This window comes from Oncorhynchus mykiss, chromosome 1 (genome assembly GCF_013265735.2).
Source record: "Oncorhynchus mykiss isolate Arlee chromosome 1, USDA_OmykA_1.1, whole genome shotgun sequence".
In the NCBI taxonomy this organism is placed as follows: domain Eukaryota; kingdom Metazoa; phylum Chordata; class Actinopteri; order Salmoniformes; family Salmonidae; genus Oncorhynchus; species Oncorhynchus mykiss.
This window is the reverse complement of record NC_048565.1, coordinates 94,608,549-94,622,010: the sequence shown is the minus strand read 5'-3', so window position 1 is coordinate 94,622,010 and position 13,462 is coordinate 94,608,549. Positions and strand designations below refer to the sequence as shown.

General features: G+C 50.4%; 1 protein-coding gene across 1 annotated transcript in view; it reads right to left on the bottom strand.

The window, feature by feature from the left end:
- LOC110519363 (alpha-actinin-2) overlaps positions 1-13,462 on the bottom strand; it is a 73,446-nt gene that overhangs the window by 17,443 nt on the left and 42,541 nt on the right. The window contains exons 13-15 of the mRNA XM_036989146.1: positions 10,118-10,226; positions 3,944-4,084; positions 914-1,096 (exon numbers count right to left, since the gene is read on the bottom strand). Coding sequence (XP_036845041.1) covers positions 914-1,096; positions 3,944-4,084; positions 10,118-10,226 — 433 coding nt within the window. The remainder of the gene's footprint in view (positions 1-913; positions 1,097-3,943; positions 4,085-10,117; positions 10,227-13,462) is intronic.

Genomic DNA, 13,462 nt, shown 5'->3' with positions numbered 1-13,462 from the left:
TCACAGTACAACACACACAGACATTCACAGTACAACACACACAAACATTCACAGTACAACACACACAGACATTCACAGTACAACACACACAGACATTCACAGTACAACACACACAAACATTCACAGTACAACACACACAAACATTCACAGTACAACACACACAGACATTCACAGTACAACACACACAAACAACAGACATTGTCTGCATCCCAAATGGATCTAGTTAAAATTAGTGCGCTATAATATATTATATTATAAGGAATCGGGTCCCATTTGGGACGCAAACAGTGTCCCTAGAGACGCTAGTAGCTACCTTGTCCCATTTGGGACACAGACAGTGTCCCTAGAGACGCTAGTAGCTACCTTGTCCCATTTGGGACACAACCAGTGTCCTTAGAGACGCTAGTAGCTACCTTGTCCCATTTGGGACACAGCCAGTGTCCTTAGAGACGCTAGTAGCTACATTGTCCCATTTGGGACACAGACAGTGTCCCTAGAGACGCTAGTAGCTACCTTGTCCCATTTGGGACACAGCCAGTGTCCTTAGAGACGCTAGTAGCTACCTTGTCCCATTTGGGATGCAGACAGTGTCCTTAGAGACGCTAGTAGCTACCTTGTCCCATTTGGGACGTAGACAGTGTCCTTAGAGACGCTAGTAGCTACCTTGTCCCATTTGGGATGCAGACAGTGTCCTTAGAGACGCTAGTAGCTACCTTGTCCCATTTGGGACGTACACAGTGTCCTTAGAGACGCTAGTAGCTACATTGTCCCATTTGGGACGTAGACAGTGTCCTTGGAGACGCTAGTAGCTACCTTGTCCCATTTGGGACGTAGACAGTGTCCTTAGAGACGCTAGTAGCTACCTTGTCCCATTTGGGACGTAGACAGTGTCCTTAGAGACGCTAGTAGCTACCTTGTCCCATTTGAGTCCTATCTCCGTCGGTGTGATGTCACTGTAGGGGTTGGTGAGGTTGGGGGAGATGCCGTAGCTCTGGGCTATCTTCTGCACCTCCGTGTAGATGCTCAGGATGGCCTGTCTCTCACAGTCAGCCTCCGGAAGGGTGGCCTTGAACTGGTCATGGGCTGAGATCAGGCTCTGCAGAGCGAGGTGGAGAGCAGACCGAGTTACAGAGGAACCGGCGTTGTCATCCGACGTTCTGAGATGCCATGGTGTCAAACAAACACAGGCCAGACAGTCGGGAATCAACACAGCATCATGTTACTATCTGATAGGTAACAATGGAAGGAACACAGCATCATGTTATTATCTGATAGGAGACAATGGAAAGAACACAGCATCATGTTACTAAACTAAACATGTCTTTACCTGGATGTCATCCACAGTGTGAACTGTCTTTACCTGGATGTCATCCACAGTGTGAACTATAAACATGTCTTTACCTGGATGTCATCCACAGTGTGAACTATAAACATGTCTTTACCTGGATGTCATCCACAGTGTGAACTATAAACATGTCTTTACCTGGATGTCATCCACAGTGTGAACTGTCTTTACCTGGATGTCATCCACAGTGTGAACTATAAACATGTCTTTACCTGGATGTCATCCACAGTGTGAACTGTCTTTACCTGGATGTCATCCACAGTGTGAACTATAAACATGTCTTTACCTGGATGTCATCCACAGTGTGAACTGTCTTTACCTGGATGTCATCCACAGTGTGAACTATAAACATGTCTTTACCTGGATGTCATCCACAGTGTGAACTATAAACATGTCTTTACCTGGATGTCATCCACAGTGTGAACTATAAACATGTCTTTACCTGGATGTCATCCACAGTGTGAACTGCCTTTACCTGGATGTCATCCACAGTGTGAACATGTCTTTACCTGGATGTCATCCACAGTGTGAACTGTCTTTACCTGGATGTCATCCACAGTGTGAACTGTCTTTACCTGGATGTCATCCACAGTGTGAACTGTCTTTACCTGGATGTCATCCACAGTGTGAACTGTCTTTACCTGGATGTCATCCACAGTGTGAACTGTCTTTACCTGGATGTCATCCACAGTGTGAACTATAAACATGTCTTTACCTGGATGTCATCCACAGTGTGAACTATAAACATGTCTTTACCTGGATGTCATCCACAGTGTGAACTATAAACATGTCTTTACCTGGATGTCATCCACAGTGTGAACTGTCTTTACCTGGATTTCATCCACAGTGTGAACTGTCTTTACCTGGATGTCATCCACAGTGTGAACTATAAACATGTCTTTACCTGGATGTCATCCACAGTGTGAACTGTCTTTACCTGGATGTCATCCACAGTGTGAACTATAAACATGTCTTTACCTGGATGTCATCCACAGTGTGAACTGTCTTTACCTGGATGTCATCCACAGTGTGAACTGTCTTTACCTGGATGTCATCCACAGTGTGAACTATAAACATGTCTTTACCTGGATTTCATCCACAGTGTGAACTGTCTTTACCTGGATGTCATCCACAGTGTGAACTATAAACATGTCTTTACCTGGATGTCATCCACAGTGTGAACTGTCTTTACCTGGATGTCATCCACAGTGTGAACTATGAACATGTCTTTACCTGGATGTCATCCACAGTGTGAACTGTCTTTACCTGGATGTCATCCACAGTGTGAACTATAAACATGTCTTTACCTGGATGTCATCCACAGTGTGAACTGTCTTTACCTGGATGTCATCCACAGTGTGAACTGTCTTTACCTGGATGTCATCCACAGTGTGAACTATGAACATGTCTTTACCTGGATGTCATCCACAGTGTGAACTGTCTTTACCTGGATGTCATCCACAGTGTGAACTGTCTTTACCTGGATGTCATCCACAGTGTGAACTATAAACATGTCTTTACCTGGATGTCATCCACAGTGTGAACTGTCTTTACCTGGATGTCATCCACAGTGTGAACTGTCTTTACCTGGATGTCATCCACAGTGTGAACTGTCTTTACCTGGATGTCATCCACAGTGTGAACTATAAACATGTCTTTACCTGGATGTCATCCACAGTGTGAACTATAAACATGTCTTTACCTGGATGTCATCCACAGTGTGAACTGTCTTTACCTGGATGTCATCCACAGTGTGAACTATAAACATGTCTTTACCTGGATGTCATCCACAGTGTGAACTGTCTTTACCTGGATGTCATCCACAGTGTGAACTATAAACATGTCTTTACCTGGATGTCATCCACAGTGTGAACTGTCTTTACCTGGATGTCATCCACAGTGTGAACTATAAACATGTCTTTACCTGGATGTCATCCACAGTGTGAACTGTCTTTACCTGGATGTCATCCACAGTGTGAACTATAAACATGTCTTTACCTGGATGTCATCCACAGTGTGAACTGTCTTTACCTGGATGTCATCCACAGTGTGAACTATAAACATGTCTTTACCTGGATGTCATCCACAGTGTGAACATGTCTTTACCTGGATGTCATCCACAGTGTGAACTGTCTTTACCTGGATGTCATCCACAGTGTGAACTATAAACATGTCTACTTGGATGTCATCCACAGTGTGAACTGTCTTTACCTGGATGTCATCCACAGTGTGAACTATGAACATGTCTTTACCTGGATGTCATCCACAGTGTGAACTGTCTTTACCTGGATGTCATCCACAGTGTGAACTATAAACATGTCTTTACCTGGATGTCATCCACAGTGTGAACTGTCTTTACCTGGATGTCATCCACAGTGTGAACTGTCTTTACCTGGATGTCATCCACAGTGTGAACTGTCTTTACCTGGATGTCATCCACAGTGTGAACTATGAACATGTCTTTACCTGGATGTCATCCACAGTGTGAACTGTCTTTACCTGGATGTCATCCACAGTGTGAACTGTCTTTACCTGGATGTCATCCACAGTGTGAACTGTCTTTACCTGGATGTCATCCACAGTGTGAACTGTCTTTACCTGGATGTCATCCACAGTGTGAACTATAAACATGTCTTGCAGGTCTTCCATGGCTCCTTCCATCCAGTTGTTAAAGGGAGCTGACCTCTTAGAGAACTCCAGGAACAGCTGGTCGATGGTCTCCAGCAGCTTCTCCGTCCTCTGAGAGACACCAAGGTAGGGGAAATGGGATGAATGACAAATGATCAGTTAAAATGATGACTATCGTGACCAAGGGGTTTTAAACTACTCTTAAACACTGTTTATTGTTGTGACATGAAACCTGGTCATTCAGAACAGTGAGTAATGGCAATTTCTGTGTAGTGATTTGTGTGTTGATCATCTGAGTGTTTTTGTAGGTCTGCAGATTACAACCAGATTAGAACCAGATTAGAACCAGAGTGTCTGTCTCCCTCCACAAGCCCATACCAGAGGACCACTAGCCCCAACAAGAGGATATCTGTCTCCCTCAACTAGCCCTCACCAGAGGACCACAGTCTCCCTCCACTAGCCCCCACAGAGGACCACTAGCCCCCACAGAGGACCACTAGCCCCACCAGAGGACCACTAGCCCCCACAGAGGACCACTAGCCCCCACAGAGGACCACTAGCCCCCACAGAGGACCACTAGCCCCCACCAGACGACCACTAGCCCCCAACAGAGGACCACTAGCCCCACCAGAGGACCACTGTCTCCCTCCACTAGCCCCCACCAGAGGACCACTAGCCCCCACCAGAGAACCACTAGCCCCCACCAGAGGACCACTAGCCCCCACCAGAGGACCACTAGCCTCCACTGAAGGACCACTAGCCCCCACCAGAGGACCACTAGCCCCCACCAGAGGACCACTAGCCCCCACCAGAGGACCACTAGCCCCCACCAGAGAACCACTAGCCCCCACCAGAGGACCACTAGCCCCACCAGAGGACCACTAGCCCCCACCAGAGGACCACTGTCTCCCTCCACTAGCCCCCACCAGAGGACCACTAGCCCCCACCAGAGGACCACTGTCTCCCTCCACTAGCCCCCACCAGAGGACCACTAGCCCCCACCAGAGGACCACTAGCCCCCACCAGAGGACCACTAGCCCCCACCAGAGGACCACTAGCCCCATCCACTAGCCCCCACCAGAGGACCACTAGCCCCCACCAGAGGACCACTAGCCCCCACCAGAGGACCACTAGCCCCCACCAGAGGACCACTAGCCCCCACCAGAGGACCACTAGCCCCCACCAGAGAACCACTAGCCCCACCAGAGGACCACTGTCTCCCTCCACTAGCCCCCACCAGAGGACCACTAGCCCCACCAGAGGACCACTGTCTCCCTCCACTAGCCCCCACCAGAGGACCACTAGCCCCCACCAGAGGACCACTAGCCCCCACCAGAGGACCACTAGCCCCCACCAGAGGACCACTAGCCCCACCAGAGGAACACTGTCTCCCTCCACTAGCCCCCACCAGAGGACCACTAGCCCCCACCAGAGGACCACTAGCCCCCACAAGAGAACCACTAGCCCCCACCAGAGGACCACTAGCCCCCACCAGAGAACCACTAGCCCCCACCAGAGAACCACTAGCCCCCACCAGAGGACCACTAGCCCCCACCAGAGGACCACTAGCCCCCACCAGAGGACCACTGTCTCCCTCCACTAGCCCCCACCAGCGGACCACTAGCCCCCACCAGAGGACCACTAGCCCCACCAGAGGACCACTAGCCCCCACCAGAGGACCACTAGCCCCCACCAGAGGACCACTGTCTCCCTCCACTAACCCCCACCAGAGGACCACTAACCCCCACCAGAGGACCACTAGCCCCCACCAGAGGACCACTGTCTCCCTCCACTAACCCCCACCAGAGGACCACTAGCCCCCACCAGAGGACCACTGTCTCCCTCCACTAGCCCCCACCAGAGGACCACTAGCCCCCACCAGAGGACCACTGTCTCCCTCCACTAGCCCCCACCAGAAGACCACTAGCCCCCACCAGAGGACCTCTATTCTGTACCTCCCTCCACTAGAAGAACCCAGCCCTGTTCTGTACCTCCCTCCTCTAGAATAACCCAGCCCTGTTCTGTACCTCCCTCCACTAGAAGAACCCAGCCCTATTCTGTACCTCCCTCCACTATAAGAACCCAGCCCTGTTCTGTACCTCCCTCCTCTAGAAGAACTCAGCCCTATTCTGTACCTCCCTCCACTAGAAGAACTCAGCCCTATTCTGTACCTCCCTCCTCTAGAAGAACCCAGCCCTATTCTGTAACTCCCTCCACTAGAATAACCCAGCCCTATTCTGTACCTCCCTCCTCTAGAAGAACCCAGCCCTATTCTGTAACTCCCTCCACTAGAATAACCCAGCCCTGTTCTGTACCTCCCTCCAGTAGAAGAACCCAGCCCTATTCTGTACCTCCCTCCTCTAGAAGAACCCAGCCCTATTCTGTAACTCCCTCCACTAGAAGAACTCAGCCCTATTCTGTACCTCCCTCCTCTAGAAGAACCCAGCCCTATTCTGTACCTCCCTCCACTAGAAGAACCCAGCCCTGTTCTGTACCTCCCTCCAGTAGCCCCCACTAGAAGAACCCAGCCCTATTCTGTACCTCCCTCCACTAGAAGAACCCTGCCCTGTTCTGTACCTCCCTCCAGTAGAAGAACCCAGCCCTATTCTGTACCTCCCTCCACTATAAGAACCCAGCCCTGTTCTGTACCTCCCTCCACTAGAAGAACTCAGCCCTATTCTGTACCTCCCTCCTCTAGAAGAACCCAGCCCTATTCTGTAACTCCCTCCACTAGAATAACCCAGCCCTATTCTGTACCTCCCTCCTCTAGAAGAACCCAGCCCTATTCTGTAACTCCCTCCACTAGAATAACCCAGCCCTGTTCTGTACCTCCCTCCAGTAGAAGAACCCAGCCCTATTCTGTACCTCCCTCCTCTAGAAGAACCCAGCCCTATTCTGTAACTCCCTCCACTAGAAGAACTCAGCCCTATTCTGTACCTCCCTCCTCTAGAAGAACCCAGCCCTATTCTGTACCTCCCTCCACTAGAAGAACCCAGCCCTGTTCTGTATCTCCCTCCAGTAGCCCCCACTAGAAGAACCCAGCCCTATTCTGTACCTCCCTCCACTAGAAGAACCCTGCCCTGTTCTGTACCTCCCTCCAGTAGAAGAACCCAGCCCTATTCTGTACCTCCCTCCACTATAAGAACCCAGCCCTGTTCTGTACCTCCCTCCACTAGAAGAACTCAGCCCTATTCTGTACCTCCCTCCTCTAGAAGAACCCAGCCCTATTCTGTAACTCCCTCCACTAGAAGAACTCAGCCCTATTCTGTACCTCCCTCCTCTAGAAGAACCCAGCCCTATTCTGTACCTCCCTCCAGTAGAAGAACCCAGGCCTGTTCTGTATCTCCCTCCAGTAGCCCCCACCAGAAGAACCCAGCCCTATTCTGTACCTCCCTCCACTACAAGAACCCAGCCCTATTCTGTACCTCCCTCCAGTAGAAGAACCCAGCCCTATTCTGTACCTCCCTCCACCAGAAGAACCCAGCCCTATTCTGTACCTCCCTCCACTAGAAGAACCCAGCCCTATTCTGTACCTCCCTCCAGTAGAATAACCCAGCCCTATTCTGTACCTACCTCCACTAGAAGAACCCATCCCTATTCTGTACCTCCCTCCACTAGAAGAACCCAGCCCTGTTCTGTACCTCCCCCCACTATAAGAACCCAGCCCTATTCTGTACCTCCCTCCACTAGAAGAACCCAGCCCTATTCTGTACCTCCCTCCACAAGAAGAACCCAGCCCTATTCTGTACCTCCCCCCTCTATAAGAATCCAGCCCTATTCTGTACCTCCCCCCACTAGCCTCCACCAGAAGAATCCAGCCCTATTCTGTACCTCCCTCCTCTAGAAGAACCCAGCCCTATTCTGTACCTCCCTCCTCTAGAAGAACCCAGCCCTATTCTGTACCTCCCTCCACTAGAAGAACCCAGCCCTATTCTGTACCTCCGTCCAGTAGAAGAACCCAGCCCTATTCTGTACCTACCTCCACTAGAAGAACCCATCCCTATTCTGTACCTCCCTCCACTAGAAGAACCCAGCCCTGTTCTGTACCTCCCCCCACTATAAGAACCCAGCCCTATTCTGTACCTCCCTCCACTAGAAGAACCCAGCCCTATTCTGTACCTCCCTCCACAAGAAGAACCCAGCCCTATTCTGTACCTCCCCCCTCTAGAAGAACCCAGCCCTATTCTGTAACTCCCTCCACTAGAATAACCCAGCCCTGTTCTGTACCTCCCTCCAGTAGAAGAACCCAGCCCTATTCTGTACCTCCCTCCTCTAGAAGAACCCAGCCCTATTCTGTAACTCCCTCCACTAGAAGAACTCAGCCCTATTCTGTACCTCCCTCCTCTAGAAGAACCCAGCCCTATTCTGTACCTCCCTCCACTAGAAGAACCCAGCCCTGTTCTGTACCTCCCTCCAGTAGCCCCCACTAGAAGAACCCAGCCCTATTCTGTACCTCCCTCCACTAGAAGAACCCTGCCCTGTTCTGTACCTCCCTCCAGTAGAAGAACCCAGCCCTATTCTGTACCTCCCTCCACTATAAGAACCCAGCCCTGTTCTGTACCTCCCTCCACTAGAAGAACTCAGCCCTATTCTGTACCTCCCTCCTCTAGAAGAACCCAGCCCTATTCTGTAACTCCCTCCACTAGAAGAACTCAGCCCTATTCTGTACCTCCCTCCTCTAGAAGAACCCAGCCCTATTCTGTACCTCCCTCCAGTAGAAGAACCCAGGCCTGTTCTGTATCTCCCTCCAGTAGCCCCCACCAGAAGAACCCAGCCCTATTCTGTACCTCCCTCCACTACAAGAACCCAGCCCTATTCTGTACCTCCCTCCAGTAGAAGAACCCAGCCCTATTCTGTACCTCCCTCCACCAGAAGAACCCAGCCCTATTCTGTACCTCCCTCCACTAGAAGAACCCAGCCCTGTTCTGTACCTCCCCCCACTATAAGAACCCAGCCCTATTCTGTACCTCCCTCCACTAGAAGAACCCAGCCCTATTCTGTACCTCCCTCCACAAGAAGAACCCAGCCCTATTCTGTACCTCCCCCCTCTATAAGAATCCAGCCCTATTCTGTACCTCCCCCCACTAGCCTCCACCAGAAGAATCCAGCCCTATTCTGTACCTCCCTCCTCTAGAAGAACCCAGCCCTATTCTGTACCTCCCTCCTCTAGAAGAACCCAGCCCTATTCTGTACCTCCCTCCACTAGAAGAACCCAGCCCTATTCTGTACCTCCGTCCAGTAGAAGAACCCAGCCCTATTCTGTACCTACCTCCACTAGAAGAACCCATCCCTATTCTGTACCTCCCTCCACTAGAAGAACCCAGCCCTGTTCTGTACCTCCCCCCACTATAAGAACCCAGCCCTATTCTGTACCTCCCTCCACTAGAAGAACCCAGCCCTATTCTGTACCTCCCTCCACAAGAAGAACCCAGCCCTATTCTGTACCTCCCCCCTCTATAAGAATCCAGCCCTATTCTGTACCTCCCCCCACTAGCCTCCACCAGAAGAACCCAGCCCTATTCTGTACCTCCCTCCTCTAGAAGAACCCAGCCCTGTTCTGTACCTCCCTCCACTAGAAGAACCCAGCCCTGTTCTGTACCTCCCTCCTCTAGAAGAACCCAGCCCTATTCTGTACCTCCCTCCTCTAGAAGAACCCAGCTCTGTTCTGTACCTCCCTCCTCTAGAAGAACACAGCCCTATTCTGTGCCTCCCTCCTCTAGAAGAACCCAGCCCTGTTCTGTACCTCCCTCCACTAGAAGAACCCAGCCCTGTTCTGTACCTCCCTCCTCTAGAAGAACCCAGCCCTGTTCTGTACCTCCCTCCACTAGAAGAACCCAGCCCTATTCTGTACCTCCCTCCACTAGAAGAACCCAGCCCTGTTCTGTACCTCCCTCCACTAGAAGAACCCAGCCCTGTTCTGTACCTACCTCCTATAGAAGAACCCAGCCCTATTCTGTACCTCCCTCCTCTAGAAGAACCCAGCCCTCTTCTGTACCTCCCCCCTCTAGAAGAACCCAGCCCTATTCTATACCTCCCCCCACTAGCCCCCACCAGAAGAACCCAGCCCTATTCTGTTCCTCCCTCCACTAGAACAGCCCTGTTCTGTACCTCCCTCCACTAGAAGAACCCAGCCCTATTCTGCACCTCCAGGTTCTCCCTCCTCTTCTGGGTGAGGGTTCCCAGCTGGTCCCATTGGTCACAAATTCCCTGGCAGCGCTCGTTGATAGAGGAGGCAGCATGGTAGTCCAGCTCACTGTGGACAGAGAGAGAGAGGAGGAGAGAGAGAGAGAGAGAGAGAGAGAGAGAGAGAGAGAGAGAGGAGCGAGGGGAGAGAGAGAGAGAGAGAGAGAGAAAGAGAGAGAGAGAGAGAGAGAAAGAGAGAGGAGCGAGGGGAGAGAGAGAGAGAGAGAGAGGAGCGAGGGGAGAGAGAGAGAGAGAGGAGCGAGGGGAGAGAGAGAGAGAGAGAGAGAGAGAGAGAGAGAGGAGCGAGGGGAGAGAGAGAGAGAGAAAGAGAGAGAGGGGAGTGAGAGAGAGAGAGAGGAGCGAGGGGAGAGAGAGAGAGAGAGAGAGAGAGAGAGAGAGGAGTGAGGGGAAAGAGAGAGAGAGAGATAGAGGAGTGAGGGGAGAGAGAGAGAGAGAGAGAGAGAGGAGCGAGGGGAGAGAGAGAGAGAGAGAGCTCTGGTCAAAAGTTGTGCACTATATAAGGAATAGGGTGCCATTTGGAGCCACAGTTTTTGGAGAAAAAAAAAAGAAAAATAAGAAAATTACAGCAAGTTCAGTTTACTTGAGTAGCCTGAGCAGTCCCCTGACCTCCACCCAATAGAGGGAGTGTATATAACTAATAGTGACCTCAGCCATAGTGAGTCCATCACCTCAGAAATATATTTTCATGTAGGTGAACGCTTAAATAAACACTACAATTCCATTCTTATATTTCCTGACTCTCCTCTCTCCCCTCTTCAGAAGTATCCCAGAGAAACCTGTTCCTGACTATCCCTCTCTCCAGAAGTATCCCAGAGAAACCTGTTCCTGACTATCCCTCTCTCCAGAAGTATCCCAGAGAAACCTGTTCCCAGACAAACCTGTTCCTAACTCTCCTCTCTCCAGAAGTATCCCAGAGAAACCTGTTCCTGACTCTCCTCTCTCCAGAAGTATCCCAGAGAAACCTGTTCCCAGAGAAACCTGTTCCCAACTCTCCTCTCTCCAGAAGTATCCCAGAGAAACCTGTTCCTAACTCTCCTCTCTCCAGAAGTATCCCAGACAAACCTGTTCCCAGAGAAACCTGTTCCTGACTCTCCTCTCTCCAGAAGTATCCCAGAGAAACCTGTTCTCAGAGAAACCTGTTCCTGTCTCTCCTCTCTCCAGAAGTATCCCAGAGAAACCTGTTCCTAACTCTCCTCTCTCCAGAAGTATCCCAGAGAAACCTGTTCTTAACTCTCCTCTCTCCAGAAGTATCCCAGAGAAACCTGTTCCCAGATAAACCTGTTCCTGACTCTCCTCTCTCCAGAAATATCCCAGAGAAACCTGTTCCTAACTCTCCTCTCTCCAGAAGTATCCCAGAGAAACCTGTTCCTAACTCTCCTCTCTCCAGAAGTATCCCAGACAAACCTGTTCTTAACTCTCCCATCTCCCTCTCCAGAAGTATCCCAGAGAAACCTGTTCCTAACTCTCCTCTCTCCAGAAGTATCCCAGACAAACCTGTTCTTAACTCTCCCATCTCCCTCTCCAGAAGTATCCCAGAGAAACCTGTTCCTAACTCTCCTCTCTCCAGAAGTATCCTAGAGAAACCTGTTCCTAACTCTCCTCTCTCCAGAAGTATCCCAGAGAAACCTGGTTCGTTGTTCAATAATGAATGCAACGGAAAACTTTCTTAAACGTTTTGCAACAGAATAGAGAGGTGAAAATGTACTTTTGTCAATGGACAGCTCAAAGTAGTTTATTCCGTTTGGTGCCTAATAAACATGACCCAAGAACATTGCAGGGGGCTGACAGAGAACCTCAAGGTGACCCGTGTCATTGTGTTCCCGGCCCAGACCCACCCAGGCAGTAACTGGATATCTGGGGAATAGTGAAAACAGACCTCACCAGGGGGACAACTGAGAGAGAGAGAGTGTGTGTGTGTGTGTGTGTGTCCGAGAGGAGATTCCCCAGCAGAAGGTTAATATTGACTGAGATAACAATGTTAGTTCTTCTGCAGTACTAGCGAAGGGATGACCTTTCACCTTCTGACATGCTGTGATCCCATTGGCTGTTAGACACCAGATAAGATAAACGGCTATGACCCATGACTCAGATACATGGCAGTGAACTGACACACACACGCACGCACGCACGCACTCTCTCACACACACACACACACACACACACACACACACACACACACACACACACACCCACACACACACAGACACACAGACACACACACACTCGCAGGCAGGACAATCAGTGCTGTTGCAGAGGGAAACTGGCAGGTGCTGTTCAGGGTCATTCAAACCCACATTTAGAACACACTCCTCAATTCAGGGCCACGTAGACCTGTTGGCTGGTTGGTGCTGCGTTTAACTTTACCCCAGTTTACATCAGGGCCACGCTGACCTGTTGGCTGGTTGGTGCTGCTTTTAACTTTACCCCAGTTTACATCAGGGCCACGTAGACCTGTTGGCTGGTTGGTGCTGCTTTTAACTTTACCCCAGTTTACATCAGGGCCACGCTGACCTGTTGGCTGGTTGGTGCTGCTTTTAACTTTACCCCAGTTTACATCAGGGCCACGCTGACCTGTTGGCTGGTTGGTGCTGCTTTTAACTTTACCCCAGTTTACATCAGGGCCACGCTGACCTGTTAGCTGGTTGGTGCTGCTTCTAACTTTACCCCAGTTTACATCAGGGCCACGCTGACCTGTTAGCTGGTTGGTGCTGCTTCTAACTTTACACCAGTTTACATGAGGGATACGCTGACCTGTTGGCTGGTTGGTGCTGCTTCTAACTTTACACCAGTTGGTCTGGTTGGTGCTGCTTCTAACTTTACACCAGTTTACATCAGGGACAAATAGACCTGTGGGCTGGTTGGTGCTGCTTCTAACTTTACACCAGTTTACATCAGGGACAAATAGACCTGTTGGCTGGTTGGTGCTGCTTCTAACTTTACACCAGTTTACATCAGGGACAAATAGACCTGTGGGCTGGTTGGTGCTGCTTCTAACTTTACACCAGTTTACATCATGGACAAATAGACCTGTTGGCTGGTTGGTGCTGCTTCTAACTTTACACCAGTTTACATCAGGGACAAATAGACCTGTTGGCTGGTTGGTGCTGCTTTTAACTGCTTCTAACTTTACACCAGTTTACATCAGGGACAAATAGACCTGTGGGCTGGTTGGTGCTGCTTCTAACTTTACACCAGTTTACATCAGGGACAAATAGACCTGTTGGCTGGTTGGTGCTGCTTCTAACTTTACACCAGTTTACATCAGGGACAAATATACCTGTTGGC